This window comes from Panthera onca, chromosome X (assembly GCF_046562875.1).
Source record: "Panthera onca isolate mPanOnc1 chromosome X, mPanOnc1 haplotype 2, whole genome shotgun sequence".
Taxonomy (NCBI): domain Eukaryota; kingdom Metazoa; phylum Chordata; class Mammalia; order Carnivora; family Felidae; genus Panthera; species Panthera onca.
Window position 1 is genome coordinate 98,016,489 of NC_138357.1, and position 25,616 is coordinate 98,042,104.

The 25,616-nt window shown below is 36.6% G+C and overlaps 1 protein-coding gene across 1 annotated transcript in view; it reads right to left on the minus strand.

Moving 5' to 3' along the window:
- The window catches only part of CFAP47 (cilia and flagella associated protein 47), a 544,336-nt gene that overhangs the window by 176,660 nt on the left and 342,060 nt on the right, over nt 1–25,616 (minus strand). Inside the window, exons 46-49 of the mRNA XM_081794138.1 lie at nt 23,333–23,529; nt 22,293–22,436; nt 21,512–21,685; nt 12,598–12,709 (exon numbers count right to left, since the gene is read on the minus strand). Coding sequence (XP_081650264.1) covers nt 12,598–12,709; nt 21,512–21,685; nt 22,293–22,436; nt 23,333–23,529 — 627 coding nt within the window. The remainder of the gene's footprint in view (nt 1–12,597; nt 12,710–21,511; nt 21,686–22,292; nt 22,437–23,332; nt 23,530–25,616) is intronic.

Consider the following 25,616-nt stretch of genomic DNA (forward strand, 5'->3'; position numbering starts at 1 on the left):
CTTCGTGGGGGTGGCTTCTTAAACTTCCATGTAAAGCCTTTATTTATTTTGTTAATTTTACTTTAAATTTATTTCTAGAAGTAATTTCTATATAAAATAATGAATTTTCATATTAAAAAGCATCCTTAGGCCTCATCCGAGCAATAAAATGGGGGAGATTGCTTTTCACAAAAATGCAGAGGGTAAAAGGCAAATGTTCACAAGTATTTTTGAAATTTTTTGATGCTCCAAGTTAAGAAAAAAAGAATGAAATGCCCCCCCCCAAAAAAAGAGTTTTAGTTTCAGAATTTCTGAATGATCTTCAAACCCTACTAACCTCCACTGGTTTTCCTTGATTCCTCACATATTAGAAAAGCATCTTTGAAGGGTGATTAGAATTTAAAAATTTTCATGAAAATGTATGAATAAATTATTTATATAATGCCCTATAACTGAGATTCTTTTTTTCTAGTATTTAAAATGTTTTATAATTTATTTTTATTTTTTTATGTTTATTTTTGAGAGAGAGAGAGAGAGAATACAAGTGGGGGAGGGGCAGAGAGACGGAGACAAAGAATCCGAAACAGGCTCTAGGCCCTGAGCTGTCAGCACAGAGCCTAACGTGGGGCTCGAACTCACAAACTCTGAGATCATGACCTGTGCTGCTGTCAGACGCTCAACTGACTGAGCCACCCAGATGCCCCTATTATTTATTTTTGAGAGAGAGAGAGAGAGACAGAGTATGAGTAGGGAAGGGGCAGAAAGAGGGGGAGACTCAGAATCTGAAGCATGTTCCAGGCTCTGAGCTGTCACCACAGAGCCTGTCGCGGGGTTTGAACTCACAAGCTGTGAGATTATGACCTGAGCCGAAGTCGGAGGCTTAACCGACTGAGCCACCCAGGCACCCCATATAACTGAGATTCTCATGCAAAAATCTTACATGAGAAACACCAATGACTTAGGAAATCATATTTTCCTTCTATTGTAAACAAGTCCTCATAAAATACACAAATTCTTTTGACTGGTAAAGTAGGACACAGACACACACAGACACACAGACACACACACACATACTCACACATAGAATAAGAGAAAGATTTCTTTTTGGTAACAATGCTACATATATCTTAGCAGTTCAAAATTCAAATATAAAGAACAACCTGAATTTATATGCAATAGAGCATCGACAGCCTACTTTGAACTCCCAGGAAAAACTATTTCTAATAAATAATCAAGAATTACAAGTGAGTGTTGGGCCAAATAAATGGAGGCCTCGTGACAAACACTGGAGATGCAAGAGTGTCTTCCTTTTGCTTAATAGAGTAGATGCAGTTATCGAATTTAGGTTTTTCTCCAAGTTTATAAATTTTTGTTCTCATATTTTAACTGCACTTCTGTTGCACTACCAAGTAATTTCTAAAGTATATTAGAAACAATTTTATGTTTGAAATGTATTGCTTCTTACATTCAATAGTGACCAGATACCTGGTACTGGATGCCAGATGTTGGTCTAGAGGTCAAAGGACAAATTATCTAGCATAAAGACAGAAAACAGAGCATACATCACTCACTGATCTAGCACTATGAATGAATTTATCTGTAACCAATAACCCGAGTGGGGCTTGAGACTAGAATTTGATCTGGGGGACGGGAGCAGGAAGACACAGTTGAGGGCTCCCAAGCCCTGAAGGGTAATACCACACAGATGGCTAAAGCTGTCATGAAACATCAGACCACGGGCGGCATGGGGAAGTGGAGATGGTCAAAGCAAAGAGGAGAGCCCAAGAGAGCAGGAGAGGATCCAGGCAAACCCAACTCATTCTCTCCACAAAGCCTCAAGGATCTGCTTTTGCAAAACATTTCCTTCACCTGAGAAAGCAAGAAAATGCTTCATACAACCGACATTTGTTTTGAAGACCAGTGGAATCTAATTGTTCTTCAAGCCTATACGACTATGTGGCAGGCCGTATTGCTGATGGCAACAAGCCAGTAAAATCCAAATTCAGTTTCAGTCAAGTTTCTGTCATTTTCATTGAGACAGACTAAGAAGACTGGGGATAATAGGAGCTATAAATCCTCCTGTAAATTCCTATCATATTAGGAAATTTAAAAAATGGGAGTTAGTATATTAAATAAGTGTGCTAAACATTAACTGAGCACCTACTCAATGAGCACTTTTCATATATTCTCACTTAATGCCCATAACCACCCTGAAAGATTAAACACTGTCAATATTTTACATGTATGAGAAGTGACATTCAGTGAGGTCAAGGTCACACAACCAGAGAATGATATAATCGGAGACTGAAGTCATGTTTGACTTCTGAATGTATTCCTTTGCAACACAGTAAAATAAGAAATAGAAAAATAGGAATACAGTAGTAAGTAGGAACAAAATAGGAAACAGTAAAATAGCAAAAGATATGCAATTTTGCCACCGCAATGTGGTGGTTAGCATGAATATACTGCCTAAGCTTTAAATGAAAAATGACAATTTAAGTAACACTACTTTTGCTCAGCATCACACTCTGAAGACACATGTGACAAGCAGTGCTTCTTATCACATACAGTATTAGAAATCAGATTTTGAACTTAATTTGTATGTTAAAGATGGTAACTGGTAATATACATCTTTCTGGACAGAGTATAATTTCAGAGAGTAGCAGAATGCTAAATATAAAGATGACTTCTATCTTGTTCAAACATAGGTCTAACATAGGAACTTTATTGTGCACACATTAAACGTTTTGTTTTGACACTAAACAGAAGTTTATGGCAAAAATTTTGTAAAGTCTTTAGCAAAGCTGACTAAAAGCTTGTTTCCAATTGTTTGGACGAGGCTTTCTTGTGCCAATGTCATAACAGATTTCATTCTAGTGTAAGAAATTCCGAACTGCAAATTTGCAGAAATGAATCTTAGCTGTAATTTGCAATTGTGTTGAACTGAATGAATACAATCACTTTTCAGCAAGTAAAAGAGCACTTGAAGCTCCTATTGAAAAAATACACGGGAATTGTCCGCTACATCAAAATGGATCATTGCTACCTTCTTTCTGGAGCTACCATATTATCAAGGGTCATGGATAATAAAAAAGAATTTCAGACTATACTATCATGCATGTTCAGGGTAGAGACTAAATTTACTAATATGACTGGAAACCACTTTAAATGTGGATTCTCAATATTTAGTTTTGTAATGTGGAATAAACAACACACCTTGGTGAGTGCACTGAAATGTGCTCATAGAGTGTTCTATACCATCTAAACATTTGGTAGTGTGAGTAAATGCTATATGAAAATATTCTTTAATCTTTAAAATGTTTTTACTGAAGATATAATAGATATATAACATTGCATTAGCTTTAGGTATAAAAATATTCTTGTTGGGGCACCTGGGTGGCTCGCTTGGTTAAGCATCTGACTTCAGCTCAGGCCATGATCTCACGGTTCATGGTTTCAAGCCTCGCATCAGGCTCTGCACTGACAGGGTGGAGCCTACTTGGGACTCTCTCTCTCTCCCTCTCTCTGTGCTCCTCCCCCACTTGTGCTTTCTCTCTCTCTCAAAATAAATAAACTTTCAAAAATATTCTTGCTATTTAGAGATTATTTTAGGCCAACATGCCATGATTAATACATTAAATTATTTCAGCTTAATTTTTGCTCATACAATTAAATGACTTATAATTCATTAAGTGATCCTTGTTATTGCCTTTCTCTTTTGTAGGTCTGTCAATTCTGTGGACAAAGGTAAGATACTCAACTACTCAAGTTTATCCCACCCCTTCTTTTAGTCACAAGTAAATGTCATTAATGATTAAGAATTTATAAAGACTTTTTCCTTGGAGATGAAAAAGTAAGAGTTCATAAGGGTTAATTATCAAGTCTTAGACCCAGATTAATAAAATAATTATACTAATTAACAATTAGATAAAAGTTGTTTTAAAAAATTTAGAGATTGTCTTTTCTACACTACATTGGAAGAGATGTTCAGAGAATCCTCTCTCAACTGAAAATTTTAAGTTAAATGCACACACAAGCTAGGAACAGGGATCCCCTGTTTTGGGTCATCACTGGAAATGACATTTGTTGTGGAATATGGGCTAGTCTGTGGTAGCCTGGAGTCTTGGATCTTGGGGTCATAATTGAGAATCAGGGAACAAAACCCTGAGCTAAAAAGGCCACATTTACATGGCTGGGATCCAGATTTCACATTATATTTGTGGATTTCCAAGCCCCAAATTAATTATTTAGCTTCTTAGCCCTTCATCTCTCATCAGAGAAAGGGAATCAAGAGGTATCCCTACAAGTTGAAAACGTCTCTTGCTTGTCATTAAAATTTGCTTTTTAAAGTTATATTATAATGCTGATATTCACAAGCTGGAGGGCAGTGAGCTGATCCATGTGGCAGCCTCATAAGAACCTAAGAACAGTTATTCCAGAGACACATGTGCTCTATGTAGATTATTAAAGAACTGGAGAAAATTATTAGAAAAAGTGATATGTAGGTTATATAAACTTATACAAACTTAATTTTTACACGTTCAAGTTCATTTTCTTAGTGCAATGTTAGGACTTGCTCTATATTGCCAACATGTATGATTATAGCTATCTCTAAATCATATTCATGAAACACATTGTTATTGCAATCAAAATAAATTTAAGGATTATTCTTACTAAAGTATATGCTAACCACTAAAGCCCAGTCATTTGCTTTTAAGCTTAATCATTTTCACCTAAACATTAGTCTTGTATAAAAGATCAAACTTCTATCTGAGACAAATGGAAATTTAGTTGTGTATTTCCATACTATGAACATGCAACAGGTTATTACTACATCTCTATATTTTGTTACATACTAATCCTGTAATAATGGACAGTAATATATGCTTTTTGCATTCTAGGTCACTATCTAGTTATGAAGAAGAGAATTAAGCCATCATGTTTTAATGCATTCAGTCATTAACACAGGATTTCTACCATGCCTTCATACACAGTATTTTTTGTTTGCTTGGTTTTGTCTGTCTCTATTTTCCTTTAAGATCACGTGTTTTCTTTTTTTTTCCTTTTTAAGTTTATTTCTTTATTTTGAGACAGAGAAAGAGAGTACAAGAGAAGGAAAGGGGCAGACAGAGGGAGAGAGAGAGAATCCCAAGCAGGCTCCATCCTGTGAGTTCGGAGCCCAACATGGGGCTCAAACCCATAAATTGTGAGATCATGACCTGAGCCAAAATCAAGAGTCAGACATTTAACTGACTGAGCCACCCAGGTGCTCCTAAGGTCATGTGTTTTCATATCTAGGTTGACTGACTGAATATTTTTCCATTTTTCTGAAATTTGTTGACATAAAAAGATAATTTTCAAATAAACAAAACTGGGGTTTCCTTCTCTAATAAATCGATCCTACTGATCACTTCTTTTTAATTTTTAAATTTAATTTTTAATGATTTTTTTAAATTTTTTGTCAGTTTTTCATATTAAGTTTTAATTTTAATTCCAGTACAGTTAACATACACTGTTATATTAGTTTCAGGTGTACAATATAGTGATTCAACAATTCTATAGATTACTCAGTGCTCATCAAGATAAATGTACTCTTAATTCCCTTCACTATTTCACCTATTTCCCCACCCACCTCCTTTCTGATAACTATCGGTTTATTCTCTGTAGTTAAGAGTCTGTTTCTTGGGGCACCCAGGTAGCTCAGTCAGTTAGGCATCTGACTTTGGCTTAGGTCATGATCTTGTGGTTTGTGAGTTCGAGCCCTGCTGACAGCACAGAGCCTGATTTGAATTCTCTGTACCCCTCTCTCTCTGTCCCTCCCCTGCTCATGCTCTCTCTCTGAAAAATAAATAAAAAAATTTTTAAAAAGAAACCATTTCTCGGTTTGCTTTCTTTCCCCCTTTGCGTGGTTCCTTTTTTAAAGTTTATTTGTTTATTTTTGAGAGAGAGAGAAAGAGAGAGAGAGAGAATGAACAGGGAAGAGGCAGAGAAGAGGGAAAGAGAGAGAATCTCCAGCAGGCTCTGCACTGTCAGCTTGGAGTTTGATGCAGGGCTCCAACTCATGAACCATGAGATCATGACGTGAGCTGAATCCAAGGTTCAGACACTCAACCGACTGAGCCACCCAGGTACCCTTCATTTGTTTTGTTTCTTAAATTCCACATACTTAAATCATATGGTATCTTTCTCTGACCTATTTCACTTAGCATTATACTCTCTACCTCCATCCATATCATTGTAAATGGTTAGATTTCATTCTTTCTTTATACCACTTCTTTATCCATTCATCTGTTGATGGACACTTAAGCTGCTTTCCATAATTGCCTATTGTCAACAATGCTGCTATAAACATAAGAGCGCATGTGTCCCTTTGAATTAATGTTTTTCTATTTTGTGGGTAAAAACCCAGTAGTGCCAGTACTGGATCATAGGGTAGATCTATTTTTAACTTTTTGAGGAACCTCCTTTCTGTTTTCCACAGTGGCTGTACCAGTTTGCATTCCCACCGACAGCACACAAGTATTCCTTTTCTCCGCATCCTCTCCATACTTGTTGTTCCTTGTGTTTTTGATTTTAGCCATTCTGACAGGTATGAGGTGATATCTCACTGTAGTTTTGCTTTGCATTTCCCTGATAATGAATGAGGGTGAGCATCTTTTCATGTGTCTGTTGGCCATCTGGGTGTCTTCTTTGGAGAAATGGCTGTTCATGTCTTCTGCCTAGTTTTAATCGGATTATTTACTTTTTGGGTGTTGGCTATTATAAGTTCTTCATATATTTTGGATATTCATCCTTTTTAAAAATATTTTTAATGTTTATTTATTTTTGAGAGAGAGAGTATGCGCACGAGTGAGGGAAGGGCAGAGACAGAGTGAGAGAGAGACAGTGACAGAGACAGAGAATCCCAAACTGGCTCCACAATGTTAGCACAGAGCCCAATGCAGTGCTGGATGCAGGGAAAACCAGTTTTCCCCCCAAATTTACCAGAAGATTTCATTAGTTTTAATTATACTTCTGAATAGTAAGAATCAATGTTCTTAGTGACCTGTTAAATTGTGGTTCTATATTCATAACTTCCAAAAAATAAAATCTTATAATTGAAAATAACTGAGATTTTATCAAATTAATTTAATATCTCAGTAATAACAATAAACATTCTATAACATTTCTGTTTTTTTTCTCTTAAGTTTATTCATTTATTTTGAGAGAGAGAGCGAGAGGGCCAGGGAGGGGCAGGGAGAGAGAGAGAATCCCAAGCAGGCTCTGCACTGTTAGCTCTCAGCCCAGTGCAGGGCTCGAACTCATGAAACCATGAGATCATGACCTGAGCTGAAACCAAGGGCCGGACGCTTAACTGACTGAGCCACCCAGGTGCCCCTAAGAAAACTATTTTTAAAAGGAAGTATAGTTGACATATCTCACAGTTAATTATATCACCTTCCTTAGTGTTGCTTACTCTCAGAAGCACATTCGACTCTACTTTCTCCCTCATTTCTCCATATCCAATGTTCATCACATGCAGCTGTGGTGGACCCTGTATTGCATCAACCACATTCCTTGACAGGAATGAAGGACGAACTTCTGTAGCTACAGGGAATGAAACTGGAGTATGAAAATCAGGCCAGTCCTCTTTGGGCATTGCCTTGACTTGAAAAAAAAAATGCCTCATCCAAGGTCAAATCTCCTTCCACATGTAGTCTACTTTTAATGACCAATCAACACAGCAGCATAAAGGCCCAGTCTCCTTCCCCTAACTTGGGACGACTCCAAAGGGCCATCCTAGCTTAAAAGGCCCCAAGTGAGTTGACTAAAAGCCTTCACTGGGCCTGTCAAGAAGCCCAACCTCTTTCTCCCCCTGGTCAATATGCCTTCTTACCTTTCCTTTCCCAAGGGTTGATCATAATATATACCCTAAGAAATGTCCTGCCAATCTCTCATCTCAGAGTTTGAATCTCTGGAAGCCAAAGATGTTATAGCATCATTTCCCATTTTTATTTCTCTGAAAAGTGCCCCTCTGTTTTTTAATCCACTATCATTGGTTTAGTCAGTCAGCCCTTAACTTTCACTTAAAATGATAAATCTGCACTTTTTGTTCCATTGCCAGAGAGGCATTCAAGTTCAATTCTCCACATCACACACTTGAAAACATGACTGTAGCTCACTGTAGGCTACTGTGAAAATTCCAAATCCATCCATTTTTCAAAATTTCTACCTACCAATCAATAAGACATGATCCCCACTTTAGTGGTATACTCTCAGTGCCCAACAAAAATCTCCTCTGCAGACAGTTCTCATATACAGCACTGGTTTCCTATGACTTTTCCAGTGGGGATTGAGTCACTGCCATGGGAATTTGCCCTAAGAGCAAACTTTAGCCAATGATGGATTAGAGTAAAGGGATGATTACCACAATTTGTTTGCCCTTTGGTGTGACAATTCTCTCCCAAGGTTCCCAGGGAGCTTCCCCAGGTCTCAGCAGTAGTCTCTTATCTAGCTTACTTTTTATTGACTTTGTCCCTTCAGCATCTTACCTTTCCATTCTTTCAGAGTGCTTCCTGTAATCAACTCTCATCTAAACTACTTGCCATTAAACTCTTTTCTCAAGAAGCACAAATACTGAGAACTAATCAACTAGAATATCACTAAAGGCTCCTAAAGGATCTCTCAGACCTAACTGCCCTCTCTTGTCCCTCCCATCTGTTTTATATTTTACCTCTAGATTTTTCTTTTTAACACTCTGTTGACTCATGCCCTTCAGAAATCCTCAACGGCTCCCACTGCAATAAGAAATAAAACAAAACTCTGCCCATCAAAGTCTGCCTGTATTTCTAACTGTAGTCAGCCTGCATTTCTTACCATAAGCACACACTGCAGACACACCCTTCTACTCATTATTGACATGAAGTACCTTCTCTATGTTTTCAATAAGGTTGTTTCCTCTGCTGTAATGCCCTACCCACCAGATTGGCTAATAAGTCCCAGCTTATCCTTTGAGATCCAAATCAAACCCATTATCCCCTAAAAAGATCTCTCACACCCCCACTGTTAGGGTTGATATTTCCTGCTACCATGCTCCCCAATGCCATGTTTAAACTTTTGGTATATGAGAGTGTACCTTGTACTGAGATGATTTATAGATACATATTTCCACCACCAGATACGAATTCCTAGGAGGCAGGAGCCACGATACTAATCTATGTATCCATGTCTAATACTAAAAATAATTAACAAACCTATATTCTAATCTGACCAATCAGAAAGGACATGGGATCAAAGTCCTGGGGCACCCTGATGAGTCATGTGTTAACCCTTTAATTGCCATTGGCTTGTTGGGAAGTCCTGGGGAGCCTGAGGGAGGAGTTCTGGCAGCTCTAGTGGCAAGGGTTTTACTACAGTGGAGCTCAAACAATTGAGTATTTGTCAACATATGAGGAAAAGCATCTGTTATAATATTTTAACAAACAGTGCATAATTGGTTGAATGTCCGCTTTGTTCACAACTACTAGAGTTATCAAGGCTTCCTAAATTATAGGCCTTTTGTAAATAATTGTTATATAATTAAGACCAGAACTGAAAATGAGCACAGGGTTTGGTTTTTTTTTTTTAATTTTTTTTTAATTTTTTTTTAACGTTTATTTATTTTTGAGACAGAGAGAGACAGAGCATGAACGGGGGAGGGTCAGAGAGAGAGGGAGACACAGAATCTGAAACAGGCTCCAGGTTCTGAGCTGTCAGCACAGAGCCCGACACGGGGCTTGAACTCACGAACCGTGAGATCATGACCTGAGCCAAAGTCGGACGCCTAACCGATTGAGCCACCCAGGAGCCCCTGTTTTTTTTTTTTTTTTAAAGACCACTGATACATACATGCACATGGATACATTTCTTTAATCAGCACAAATAGGAATATTTTCATATATGTATGAAAATTTTATAGTCTATTTTTTTTTTTTTTTTTAATATTGCATCAGATTAACAGTTGTTCAGAAGCAATTTCCACTGTTTCAAATGCCGGAGAACTTTTCTAACAATAATATCAACAAAAATGCGCTAGCCCTTCTTTACAGGCTTTGCTTCTTCCAATCATAATGTCAACATTGATTCAACCCTAAGGGACCGCCCTGCAAAGAGCAATCATGATAGTGTCTTCCAAATATTTTTCAAAATTATGAAGCTGGCAAAATATCTTGTGTAGGCAGCAACATTTACTAATTCATCCTCACTGAACGATGTACCCTGAGTTGCCTTTAAGTTCCCCAAATTCCTTCAAACCAGCATGTTAAATGAGTCCTGATCTGTTCAGTTAAAATATGTATGGAAATTTTATGGTCTCAGAAAGGCTGCCAAGATGAACAAAAAATGACTATCCAAAGGAAAGACATATTAAATATGATTACTTAGTGATTTGGAGCTCCATTTCCATAACTTTAAGAGTCTGATTCATAGAAGAGGGGCTTTGTTCTGTTTAAGGGAGTGATAAACATTTCTAATACAACAATGCTGAGTGTGAGGTTCCTCATATGTACTTTCTCATACACTGCAGAACTCTCTGCCTTTTGTAGAACAGGAAATGAGATTTAATATGTTTATCAAAACTAATAATGGCAAATCTGAATGATTCGTTGCCCTTTACAAAGACTAGTTAACTTTCTAAAACTAAGTGAAATCCACCAGTAAGAGAGCCGTCATTTGATGATCAAAATAAGAACGGAAATTTAGATTTCTTAAAATCGATTCAAATCTTGTGAATTACATAAAAAAATGACAAAATATGATACTTTATTGTAAAGCTAGGAAGAGATTCACAATAGCCTAAAAGCTATCATACAGAGAATTATTAATTGGCTTTGTAAAGCCAAACGTGTGAAAAGTGATGGGAAGATTTCAGAAGATGATAATAACTATGACTGTGGTGACATGGGAAGTGAAGGCAACTAGAAGCAGACAGGGGGTGGGGGGCAGGTGTGTGCATGCTGACTCTTGCTTTACAGCACATCCTATGACAGTGGTATTGACTGGATCAGTATGTTTGCCATTCTGAAGTTTCCCTTCTCCTTATTAATAGCATCAGCATACTAGGTGTAGACCCTTTCCTAAAACAGTCTTTGCTGAGGGGAGCAGGGATGAGACACTAGTTCTTCCAAGGAGCACAGGTTTGCTACCAGGTATATACTTACTATACTTCTAAAGTATATCCATTTACCTATGCTATAATGATTTCCTTGGCAGGATCCAACAGCTGTGGGACATTTAAATCCCTCCCAAATAGAACAACTTATTCCCTTAATGAATTACAGTCCTGGGGCACCTAGGTGGCTCAGTCAGTTAAGCATGTGACTTCGGCTGAGATCATGATTTTGCGGTTCATGAGTCTGAACCCTGCATCAGGACTCTGTGCTGACAGCGTGGAGCCTGGAGCCTGCTTCATATTCTGTGTTTCCCTCTTTCTCTCAGCCCCTTCCCTTCCCTCTCTTTCTCTCTCTCTCTCAAAAATAAATAAACATTAAAAAAATGAATTACAGTCTTTCAGGTCTTCCCTATTACTCTTCTACCCTTCTTTTTTTTTTTTTTTTATTCTATGCTTCTCACGCACCCTCCCTTCCAAAGCTTATAGGAATACCCTTCACCAACATTCCCATGCAACCAATTCTGTTCAGGGATCATTGGGATAATTTGCATAAATGAATGCTTTATTAGAGACAAAGGGAGAAAACTTCACACACCAAAGACTTTAACCTATTTTTTCATATATCAATTAAGTGCCTATGCTTGTTTTTATAAGACCTATTCCTATAAACAGACATTCTCATAAGATGTTGACTGGTTCATAAAGTAGTAGACATATTTAAAAGTATTTATCACATTTTAATTAATTAATTAATTAATTAATTTTTAATGTTTATTTCTTTTTGACAGAGAGAGATACAGCATGAGCGGGGGAGGGGCAGAGAAAGAGGGAGACACAGAATCCAAAGCAGGCTCCAGGCTCTGAGCTGTCAGCATAGAGCCGGATGTGGGGCTTGAACTCACAGACTGGGACATTGAGACCTGAGCCGAAGTCCGACGCTCAACCGACTGAACCACCCAGGCGTCCCATATTTATTTATTTATTTATTTATTTTTAAATGTTTATTTATTTATTTTGAGGGAGACAGGGCGAGAGTACATGTGAGTGGGGAAGGGGAAGAGAGAGGGAGGGAGGGAGAGAATCCCAAGCATGCTCCATGCTCAGCATGGAGTTGGATGTGGGGCTGGATCTCATGACTGTGAGATCATGACCTGAGCTGAAATCAAGAGTTGGATGCTCAACCGACTAAGCCACCCAGGTGCCCTTTATCACAATTTTAAAATTAAATACCCTTAACTAAATATATCTACTTCTAGAAATTTGCCCAATAAATAAATTCAAATAAATGGCCAAGAGAGTATAGCACTAGATGTAAAATGCATGTCCCAAAGCTCTGATTATTCAGAAAGCTAATGACTGAAATGGAAAACTAAACTTCCATCTGGGTCACTTATTAGAAACGGGAAATGTAATGTATATTTTTTCATTGTTCTCATCATATATCTGTCCTAATCTAGTGGTTAATAATGTTTTACTAATGGTTTTGTTACCTTTGAATATACCACGTTTCCAAGGCAAAACGTGTAGAATATATGGAATTGTGCTATCAGGGTCTATGGTGATGACTGGATTTCCCCACACCATTGGAAGATCTGAAGATACCTAGAAAAGAGAGCTCAAAGAATTACATAAAGTCAATATTTACATGAAATTCGTATAACTAAAGCATAGAAAAAACTGAAAATGTAAATACTTCCATTAAAACTGTTCACCTTTATTAAGTATTTTATTTTTAAGTTTATTTATTTATTTTGAGAGAGAGAGAGAGAGAGAAGGAGTGAGCTAGGGCAGAGAGAGAGGGAGGCAGAGAATCTGAAGCAGGCTCCACGCTGTTAGTGGGGAGCCCAATGAGGAGCTCTGAGCCAAAATCAAGAGTCAGACACTTAATCGACTGAGACACCCAGGTGCTCCAAAACTGTTCACCTTTAAATAAAAAGCAAACCAGAAAAATACTACATAAAGTAAAAGAAAAAATCTAAGGAGAGGCCTATGAAAAAGGAGAACAAAGAAAATGATTCTTAGAAAAAAAAAAGACAATGCTTATTTTCTGTTGCTACTGATGTTACCACTGATGTTTAGACAACCTGAATATCTTTTATAGGCCATGCATAATTTTCTTATGCATTTTGATGGACAAAAGATGAACCATTTCAATGAATTTTACATCAATATTAATACAGCAAACAAAGACTAAACAGCATTCTGACCATAACTCTGTTTAATCCAACTTTCAGATCACTGAGTGGTACATCTCACTACCCCCCATTTCCTAGGCAAACACTAATCTACTTTGTGTCTATAGATTTTCCTGTTCTGAACAATTCATAGCAAGGAAATATGTGGTCTTTTGTGATAAGCTTTTTTCACTTAGCATGTTTTCAAGGTTCATCTATACTGTGGTAGGTATCAGTATATCATTTCCTTTCACTGACAAATGATACTAAATTGTGTGATATGCCACATTTTGTGTACCCATGCATAAGTTGATGGAAATTTAGGCTGCCTCCACTTTTGTCTATTATGAACAATTCTGTGATGAAAACATGTACAAGCTGTTAAGTGGACGCAGATGTTTTCATTTGTAATGGACATACATCTGACTAGGAGTGGAACTGCTGGAGCGTATGGTAACTCAGTGTTTAATCTTTGGAATTATGGCTTTCCAAAACTTTTCTTTTTATTTATTTATTTATTTATTTATTTATTTATTTATTTATTATTTATTTTTTTAATTTTTTAATTTTTTTTCAATATATGAAATTTATTGTCAAATTGGTTTCCATACAACACCCAGTGCTCATCCCAAAAGGTGCCCTCCTCAATACCCATCACCCACCCTCCTCTCCCTCCTACCCTCCATCAACCCTCAGTTTGTTCTCAGTTTTAGAGTCTCTTATGCTTTGGCTCTCTCCCACTCTAACCTCTTTTTTTTCTTTTTCTTCCCCTCCCCCATGGGTTTCTGTTAAGTTTCTCAGGATCCACATAAGAGTGAAACCATATGGTATCTGTCTTTCTCTGTATGGCTTATTTCACTTAGCATCACACTCTCCAGTTCCATCCACGTTGCTACAAAGGGCCATATTTCATTCTTTCTCATTGCCACGTAGTATTCCATTGTGTATATAAACTACAATTTCTTGATCCATTCATCAGTTGATGGACATTTAGGCTCTTTCCATAATTTGGCTATTGTTGAGAGTGCTGCTGTAAACATTGGGGTACAAGTGCCCCTATGCATCAACACTCCTATATCCCTTGGGTAAATTCCTAGCAGCACTATTGCTGGGTCATAGGGTAGGTCTATTTTTAATTTTCTGAGGAACCTCCACACTGTTTTCCAGAGTGGCTGCACCAGTTTGCAGTCCCACAAACAGTGCAAGAGGGTTCCCGTTTCTCCACATCCTCTCCAGCATCTATAGTCTCCTGATTTGTTCATTTTTTCCAAAACTTTTCTAAAATGACTGCACCCTTTTCTTTTTCACCAACAAGGCATCATGGCTCCTACTGTTCTACATCTCGCAAAGTTTTTACTATCTGCCATCCTGATTATAGCCGTCCTCATAAGTGTGAAGTGGTACCTGATTGTGATTTTGATTTGCATGTCTCTAATGGCTACTATACTGAGCATCTTTTCACGTGCTTCATTGCTCACTGGGAACTCTCTATTTAAACTCCTGGCACATTTTAAAAGAAATGTTACTTCTCATTTTGTTGTAGAGTCCAATATATGGCATATGGACATTTTCTCTCATTCTGTGGGTTGTTTTTTCATTTCTTTCAAGGTATCCTTTGACGCACATTTTAACTTGGAAGTTCAATTTGTTTATTTATATTTATTGCTTTGTCACATCTGCTTTTAGTGTCATATCTAAAAAATAATTGCCTAACCCAAATTCCTGATGACTTACTCTTATGTTTTATTCTGTTTTTATAGTTTTAGTTATTAAATTTGGGTCTACAATCCATTTGGAGTTTACTTCTGCATATGATATGAGTTAGGGGTCCAAGTTCATCCTTTTGTGTTTGACAAGATAGTTGTCTCAGTACCATTTTTTAAAAAAGGCTATTCTGTCTCAATGATTCTCTTGGCATCCTTGTTAAAGACTGATTGACCATTATTATAAGGGTTTATTTCTAGACCTTCTATTGTATTCCATTCATCTATATGTCTACCTTATGCCAGTACCAAATTTTCTTTAATATCATAGTTTTGTAGTTAGGAGTTTGCAATAAGTTTTAAAATCAGGAAGTATGAATTGTCCACTTTTCTTTTTATTTCACAAGATTGCCTTGGCTGTTCTGCGCCCCTTGCATTTCTATATAAGCTTTATGATTACCTTGTCAAATTCTGCAAAAAAAAAAGTCAGTTGCGATTCTGATAGATATTGTGTTGAATCTATGTATCAATTTGGATATCAAAGCCATCATAACAATATTAAGCCTTCTGATCCATGAGCATGGAATGTCTTTCTATGTATTTGGAATTTAATTTCCTTCAATGATATTTTGCAGTTTTCAATGGACAAGTCTTGCTCTTCTTTTGTTAAACTTGTTCCTAAGCATTTTATTTATTTATTTATTTTGATGTAAATAATCATTTGCAATTGCATCAAAAAAAATAAAATGCTTAGGAACAAGTTTGACAAAAATCAATCATTTGATTATTAATTTCATTTTGAATTGTTCATTGCTACAAATGATTGATTTTTGTATATTGACCTTGTATCCTACAAATATTCTGAATTCATTTATTAGGTTTGATAATATATTTCATGGATTCCTTAGAATTTTCTATTTATAAGATCATGAAATCTATAGAGATTCTCTGATTTCTTCCTTTACAATGTAAATGCCTTTTGTTTCTTGTTCCTAAACTAACTACATTGGCTAATATCTTCAGTATAATGTTAAACAGAAATGGCAAGAGTAGAAATCCTTGACTTGTTCTTGACCACAGGGGAAAATCATTCATTGTTTTACTATTAAGTATGATGCTAGTTGTGGGATTTTCATGGATGCCCTTTAGTATGTCTCAAGTACCCACGGAATATTCTCCAGGATAGAGCATGCCTTGGGATATAAAAGGAGCCTCAATAAATTTAAAAGGGCTGGAATTATATCTAGTATGTTTTCTTTTGAGAACAATTGAATTAAATTTGAAATAAAAAATGGAAAGAAATTTGGGAAACCCTTAAATAGGGGTGCTTGGGTGGCTCAGTTGGGTGAGCAGCTGACTCTTGACTCATGACCATCCTGGTCATGATCCCAGGATCGTGGGGTCGAGCCCCTGTCAGGCTCTGTGCTGAGTGTGGAGCCTGCTTAGGATTCTCTCTCTCTCCCTCTGCTCATGCTCTCTTCTTCTCTCAAAAATAATAATAATAAAATAAAGTAAAATAAAAATAATTTTTAAAAAAGAGTCCTAAATAATCAATGTGCCAAAAAAGAAATCCCAATGAAATTAGAAAATATGCTGAGTCCCTAGAGTGAATGATTCCTCTTTTCTATTGTACTTTCAAGTCCAGAGTTTTAAAATAATCTCTACATTATTGCTATTATCTGTTTTTTGGAACTTTTCATTAACTCCTCAGAAAATATTTCTTTTAGCTCATTGAACATATTTACAAAGGCTTGTTTAAAGTCTTTGTTTAGTAGTCCTACATGTGGGCCCGTACTGAGACAGCTTTTAGTGACTGCTTATTTTCCCGTGTAGGGGCCATACTTTCCTGTTTCTTTGTCTCATAATTTTTGCTGTGGAAAAATGTGCCTTTTAGATAAGCCAATAGAGCCAGTTTTGGAATCAGATCATTAACTCCCAATGGTTTGTTTTTGTTGCTGTTTTTTCTTGTTTGTTCTTTGCTGGTTTAGTGACTTTTCTGGACCAATCCTGTATATTCTGCATTCACTAGAGCGTGTGTTCACTTAAGTCCCGCTGAGTTAGCTTAGTGGCCAGCAATAGTTTGTCCCAGGTTTCCTTACACGCCTGCAAATGGTAAATTGTCTACCCTTTGTTGAGGAGCGTTGCATATGTATTATGGCACATTTTCAGCACTCAGGGATCTGACAACTCTGCCTCAGCCTTCACTTCCAGCTCCCATAGTGCCTCTATGTCTGTGGAGACAAAAGACCTGGCACCCTCTCAGGACTTCTCTGGTCAACTGCACAATGCTACCCATGCATGTGGCCTACTTGTTCCCCAGTGATACTTCAGAGCTTTTAAATTCCCTAAGGACCTCTCACTCTTCAGATCTTCCTTTCAAGTTTTTGGCCAAACTCTTGCTGGGCACAGCTGTTTTTGCAGCCTCAGGCAACTATAGTGTCACATAATAACTGCTGACTATTTTTTTGGCAAATATCCTGAAGATAGGGCCTTTCCAACAGAGCAAGATTTGAGACAAGTCAGGTAATGGCAACACTCCGCTAGTGGGGAATTGCTAAAGAGGGAGCTGCAAGGAATGGCAAATTGTGACAATGTCCTGAGGATGGGAATTATAAGGAGATCCATACTCTGTCTGCCTCTTCCTTTGTTTGCAAGGCTGCAAGTTTTCATAGCTACTATGGTTGCAAGATTGAGGAGCTGAGGAGAGGGGGATAGAAAGAGGCCAAATAAAAATACCACAAATCACTCTGCTCTTACCAAGATTACAAGTTTTTCTTGAGCAAATATTCCTCAGATTATTTTAAGTTTTTGTTCAATTTCAAGGCCTGAAAATTTTCATTCTGACAACTTGTGCCAGTGTTTTATTGTTTTTAAGGAGAAACTGATTTATGAAACTCCTTGCTCTACCATTCTGGAAGTCCCACACCTGTTGTTTTCCTTACTGTAGAACTATTTTCCACAGCATTGTACCTGTATCTCAATTATGTTCTCTGATTTTTAATTTTCTCTTTCATATTAAGGAAGTCACAACCTCCTACTGAAAACTACTCTTAGGGCAGTAAGATGAAATATAAGTTAAAAGGATTTTTTAAAAAGGCATAAAAGTGACTACTAGCAGTAATGAAAAACAGAACAAAGAAAATATATGAAAAGAATATATTGAGCTTGAGTTGTTAGCAGATTGTCAAAGTGCAGGTGTATAGCAGTTGAGAATGAGGGGCTGAGACAACACACGTCTTGAGGAAAAGTGTGAAGCTGGCATTTGTACCTAGGTGGCAGTGTGAAGCCAAGAAACTGCCAAGTGAGACGTCGTAAAGACATAAGGATACTTTGGAAGATGTAAACCTGAAGAGACATCAGAAGGTTAGAGGAATAAAAGAACCAGATAAGTAATAATCAAAATCAAGAAATGGCAGGGAAATGAGGAATACAGAATGGTATAAAATAAACAGTGAAGAGTGTTAAGAAGACAGACTGACATTGCAAAACACTACAGGAATTGTGAGGCAGATACCTCAGTAAAATAACTGATTTTCCTTGACCAGAAGTCAAGTGTGATCTCTGTGGCAGAGGTTTTAGCCCAAAAGAAGAGCTATAAATGGATTGCCATAAATTAAGAAGTTTAGCAATCATGGACAATAAAGGTGATAATAGTTGATACATAGAACACACTGAGGGTTGCTGGAGGGGAGGTGAGCAGGGGGATGGGCTGGATGGGTGATGGGCATTAAGGAGGGCAACTGTTGGGATGAGCACTGGGTGTTGCATGTAAGTGATGAATCACTGAATTCTACTCCTGAAACCAACATTACACTATATGTTAACTAACAGGAATTTAAGAGAAACTAAAAACTAAAAAAAAAAAAAACCTAAAAAACTAAAACTAAAAAAAACTAAAAACTAAAAAAAGCCCTAAAAACTAAAAACTAAAACTAAAACTAAAAACTAAAAAAAAAAACCAAATTAATTTAAAAAAGGTGATAATAATTAAAGAAGAAATAGTGTAGAGACAAGTTTTCTTTTATTTTTTAGAAAAATGTAATGTTTATTATGTATTTTTGAGAGAGAGAGAGAGAGAGAGAGAGAGAACAGGGGAGGGACAGAAAGATAAGAAGACACAGAATCCGAAGCAGGCTCCAGACTCTGAGCTGTCAGCACAGAGCCCGATGCGGGGCTTGAACTCACAAACCACGAGATCATGATCTGAGCTGAAGTCAGATGCTTAACCAACTGAGCCACCCAGGCGTCCCTAGTTTTCTTTTATAATGGAAAAATATGAGACTATTTATAGATTAAAGAAAATAATCACACAAAGAGAAAGATATTGAAAGAGAGAAAGAGCAGGGGAAAGGAATGTGAATCAATCTTGAGTGCATAGAGGTCAAATTCATTTCATAGATGAAGGAATGAAGATGGAGAATCAGAAGCATTTCAGTGGTCCTAAAGCAAGTGTATGATTAAAGCTCAAAGTATAAAGCAAAGCTTCTCTCCCCAGCCTTTCTCCTTAGTACTACCTCAGTTGTTCCCCAACAGAATTTCTATTGAAAGGCAAGCAATAAACCAAATATTATGAATGAAATGAAAGGGCAAATTCATAGTGCTCATTATCCTGTGTTGATTAAAGACAATGGTAAATTTCAAATAAAGAAAGGTGATATTGTATCTATTGATAATATCTCTAGGAACAAATCTTTCTTAAATCTTAAATACATTTCTGTTCTTTTATAATTTTTGGAGCTTTTTAATTATAAAAATACGGGGGGAGCCTGAGTGGCTCAGTCAGTTAAGCATCCAACTCTGGATTTTGGCTCAGGTCATGATTCCACAGTTCGTGAGTTTGAGCCTTGCATCGGGTTCTGCACTGACACTGCAGAGCCTGTTTGGGATTCTCTCTCTCCCTCTCTCTCTGCCCCTCCCCCACTTGTGTTCTCTCACTCTCTCTCTCTCTCTCAAAATAAATAAATAAATAAAAACTTAAAAAAGACTTTAAATATAAAAATATGGAAAATCTTCCTTGAAAAGCTATTAGGTGCTCGATAGTATAATTTATGAAAGGTATAAATATGTAGATAAGAGAGACATGCCCCTTTTCTCAGTTTATAATCTGGTGGAAAATAATGAAAAGGTAATAGCAATATTATATAGTATGTATGATGGTGGAACAGGTAAAAAAATGTTGTCAAAGCACATGAAAGGCATCTATTCCCCAGTTTTATAATCCATAAAATTTAAAAGCTGTTCAAAAAAATTTTATTTTTATTTTATTTTTATTAAAAATTTTTTATGTTTATTTATTGATTTTGAGAGAGAGAGAGGGAGGGAGGGAGGACAAATGGGGGATGGGTAGAGAGAAGGAGAGGCAGAATCCCAAGCAGGCTCTGCACCCTCAGCGCAGAGGCTGATGCGGGGCTTGAACTCACAAACCGCGAAATCATGACCTGAGCCGAGACCAAGAGTCAGAGGCTTAACCAACTAAGCTACCTAGGCACTCCCCAATTTTTTTTGAAAATGCCTTTTATTATCATTCTTGGAAAAGTGGCATTTAAGACTTGCCCTAAAGAATTAAGAGGAGAAAGAGAAATGGAAGATAGGGAGTTGTATACAGAGCTCCAGACAGGAGCAAAAGGAAATTCTGTTTACAAAGAGCTGAGTGCTTCTGGGGCCAAGAGTGGCAGGAGATGAAAATGAGCAGATGAGCTTTTAAAGGACAGCAAAAGCCACTTCAGGGAGTATGGATTCTATCCTGAAGGTAAGAGATGACAGGACAAGTCTCAGCAGGGGAGTGTCAAGATGACATTTTCATTCTTAATATTCACTCCATTTGCCATCGAGTAAGGAAAGAAGAAAATCAAAGCACATATTATTTTCAGGATTACAAAAAAAATCAGGAGGCAAACCCAGAGAATTTCCAGACTTCTCTAATACCCTCTGAAACTCAGGCACTCATGATGGATAGATATGTGAATCTTCTTTCAAAGATTCTCTTGGGCACACAATAATTTGTAGATAAATGTGGGAGCGGGGGGTGAAAAAATTTATTTTAGGATTGACTTAAATCAAGTGAGGACAGCCAGGTGAAAGGCTTCATATAAAATAATGTAAACAATTATGCATTTCTTCACATTCCCAATATTATTTACGCTGATAAATGATAGGATACACTTTTGAAAATTTGTGTTTACAGATTTCACATTAAAATGGGATGAGCTATCCAAAATATTTTGAAAATGCCTTTTGTTATCATATACAATTTCTTCAGATCAAAGTACACGATTCAAATAGGTAGATTTTAATATGCTTTATGATTATATACTAATACCTAAATATAAAACTTGTTTGATGTTATTTCAACTTTACAATTGAAAAGAAATTTAATAGTTGTTGGCCTAATGAGAAGTAGAATTCTAAGCATGTTCTTATGTGACACTGCTTCACCTAGTTAAGTAAAATTAAGTGGTTTTAAAATTTCATATAATTCAATATAGTCCTTTTGAAAACACTTTCAGACTTAAAGAAAAAAATCTTACCTTAAATGTTTGGATGGTCTTTGTATGATTGGGCACCATTATGGGTTTATTTGTCATTTCTCCTACTTGACAGTTTATAATGATGTGTTCCAAGGCCAGGGGTCTTTTTCCAATCCCTTTTATGTCAAAGACATACTCCATACCATCTGCTTCATTTTGCACAATAAGTCTGCCCTGTGACAAATCAGCCAAATTTCAGCACTATAGAAGTCACAGTCGGATGCCCAACAATCTCTGCTATCTGATTAACTTTGAATCTGATTAATGAAATGAGCTGTCAAGGATGTGTCAGTCATTGACTTTTCCGGTTTATGTCTAAATACTTCTACTGAATGAATAAAGATGAATTTCCTGTGAAAGCTCTGTATTTCTCTGGACTTTCTCTAAATGACAGAGTTTATATAGACCTTCTTGTACATAGCAATTCCATACGTTTTTATGTCCTTGTCAAAGGAATATGTCTTAAGAAAGTATTCTCTGAAGTACCACCTACATTAATGAATAAAAACAAAGGAACAATGATTTTATTTTGTTAAACATTTTGTGTAAAAATAATCTAGACATTAAGTATTGGCAGCCAGGGGCGTTGTGAATTTCAGAAATTTTATCCCTCAAGTTAAAACATTTATTAAGGTTTCAAGCAGAGTGAATACTGATGATCAAAATCATAGAAGATATAACTTTTCTGCAAGAAGATTTATCATAAATTAGACATGTTAATATCATACATCAATTTATAGACATTATTAATACTAGGGAAAAAAGATCAATGAGTTCATACCATAATCTCACATTCCAAAATAGGTCTGAATGTGAGAGGATACTGCACAGTTTCACCTGCTCCAACATATAAAACAGAAGGTCCATAAAACCATTCTCCTTCTATAGTAACTTGACATTTCCATTCATTCTTTGTTTTGTTATTCTAAAGCGTGAAAAAAAAAGTAGAAAAATGTCAGAGGGATGATGATGATGAAGTTGAGTTACATATTAGTTCTTGGTATTTTTAATAAAATTATATATTATATTTTAAATTACATTTCAGAAAAATTACCGCTTGAAAGTCATAGTTGTTATGAACAACTATCAACAATGTGAACATAAGGCATGAGCATGACTATGCTTTCAATGTCAAATAGGCTGATCCATGGGTTATTTAATATTTAAGGAAATATTTGTTTAACTTACTAATTATTGTTAAAATTATAAAATGGTCTTAGAATCACACATTCTTCTCCTAATTATGGGCAATCTCTCTGGCAGACTGCTCAGATCACCAAGCTTATATATCCCATCAGAACAAATTTCTGTGCTTTGAGTAGACTTTTGTTATATCTTTAATAATTAAACAAACAAAAACCAATTTCTAGTCTAGAAAATTCAACATTCCTTACAAATATATAACCTTCTTCTATGCTGTAGTATCACTTTGATAGCCAAGCTACAGTCATTGTTCTTAGTGCCCATGAACCCATCTCAATTGTGAAAATCACAACGAAATTTGAAGTAGAGAGATTGGAGGCAGATCATTACTCTGCCTGGTGGAACCAGGAATTCCTTTTGAGTAGGAATGTGATGATAAGTTAAGGAAGTTAGAGTTAATTTTTTAAGGAATGAGATCCAATGGAAGTGATTAGTGAGGGAAGTAACATGGTAACATTTATATTCAGGAATATAAATTCCTGTCATCAACGTGGAAAAACAAATGGCATCAGATAATGCAATTAGAAATTCTACTAGTTCAAGATGAAGGTTTGGAGGACTTTAATTGAGACAGTAGCAGTGGGGATGAAAAAAAGTACAAAAAATGTTTGCACTTACCACTGGAATATTCTGGGTAAGGGCTTCAAATGCTGGTGTTTCAAATTCAAACCTGGCCTCTGGTTCTTCTGCATTTACTATACCTTCAATGCAATAGACACGCACATCATACCGTGATGTCAACAAAATTTTACAAGGGTAGCGTCCAGCACTGAGAGGAACAAATCGTAAAGGAACTAGAATGGATCCATCTGCAACTATCAAAAACATTTAAAAAATAGCTTAATCATCTTTAATCACATAAATCCCAAAATTCATTTTGGGGTAAAGCAATATGTAATACTATTGTATTTAATGATATTGTATCATCTAGAAGAAACTAGCTTATCCTGAAGTAACACTCTACTCCTAAATCTCAAGGGCATAATAAGCAAGTTTATTTATCAGTGACAGAATATATCTTGCATAGGTCACAGGAAGATCTACTCAGAGACGCATTCTGTGAAAGATTCCATGAGCTTGCAACTGTACTTGCAAGTACAGGTCAGGGGAAGAAAAGTGGCTGGATGTTTGTTCACGAGCTTTTCAGTGCTCAACTCAAAAGTAATACACATAACATTGGGGTGCCTGGGTAGCTCAGTTAAGCACCCAACCCTTGATTTCGGCTCAGATCATGATCTCACAGTTTGTGGGTTTAAGCCCTGTGTCGGGCTGTGGACTGACAATGTGAAGCCTGCTTGGGATTCTCTCTGTCTCTCTCTTTTTCTCTCTCTCATAATAAACAAACCAACAAACAAACAAACATACATTAAAAAAATAATACACATTACAGATGACCCTTGAATAATACAGGCTTGAACTGTGCAGGTCCACTTACACACAGAATTTTTTCAATAAATACAAGAAAGTACTGTAAATGTATTTTCTCTTCCTTAGGATTTTCTTTCGTCTAGCTTACTTTATTGCAAGAATACAGTATACAATACATATAACATGCAAGATGTGTGTTAATCAACTGTTATGCTATTGGTAAGGCTTCTGGCCAACAAAGGGGCCCAAGGGGGCTATTAGTAGTGAAGTTTTGGGGGACTCAAAAGTAGGGATTTTCGACTGTGCAAGGGGGAGTTGTTCCTAGCACCTGTATTGTTCCAAGGGCCAATTAATTGGTCAGAATCAAACCCATGGCTCTATCTAACTGAATGGAGACTGAGAAATAAGACAGATATGTGGAATATTTGGTGAGCATTATTGTCTGCCACATTTCTTATTTATTTACTTATTTATTCATTTATTTATTATTTTAAGTTTATTTTGAGAGAGAGTGTGTGCAAGCAGGAGAGAGGGGGAGAGGGAGAGGGAGAGGGAGAGGGAGAGGGAGAGGGAGAGGGAGAGGGAGAGGGAGAGGGAGAGGGAGAGGGAGAGAAGGAGGGAGGGAGAGAGAAAGAACCCTAAGAAGGATCCATGCTCAGCATGGAGCCCAATGCGGCGCTTGATCCCAGGACCCTGGGATGATGACCTGAGCTGAAATAAAGAGTTGGATGCCCAACCAAGTGAGCCTCCCAGGTGTCCCTGTCTGCCACATTTCTATGACTTAGGGATACTCTGTTCCATACTAATCAAAATAATTTGTAGCTTGACCAGCAGGTTGAGATAATTTTTCCATAGTTAAAAAACCAAGGGAAGCAGAAGGAGGCATGCCCAAATAATACTTCTCACATCACCTTGTTATACCATTAACCTTAAGTCAACAGTTAACAGCAGTTTAATGGTGGGTAGGCTTCTATGCTTGTCTTTTCCTTCTAATCAACACTAGTTTTTTTCTCTGCAGCTCACCATCCTCCATGAAATGAAGATGAATAAATAAAATATACAAAAATTTATTTATAAAATAAATAGAAATCTCATGACACTAAAATAGGATGTAGTATAAGAATATAACATAAATTTCCCCACTAATGGCAAAGTATTTAAGTAATAGATAAAAAAGAAATGATAAAAAAATGATTAAAGCCTAGTTCTGTATTAGAAAGTTCTGAAACCAAGAAAACAAATCAAGCTTATCAACCAATGACCAGATAAGTATTATGACATCAATTAGCTATAATTTTAATTCATTCACGTTTAGCACCTCAAATGTTAAAAATGGCAAACCTGTTTTCAAATACACTGAAATTTATGCAAAGAAAATCAGTCACTCCTGTAAGAACATTAATTGCTTTAAATCATTTTAAAATCGAATTGGGGATTTGTATATGTGTGGTATACATTAGGTGTTATATACTATAAAAACATATTAATTACATGCACTGTAGCATGCTGCATGCTGTATGTTTCTATGTGTCAT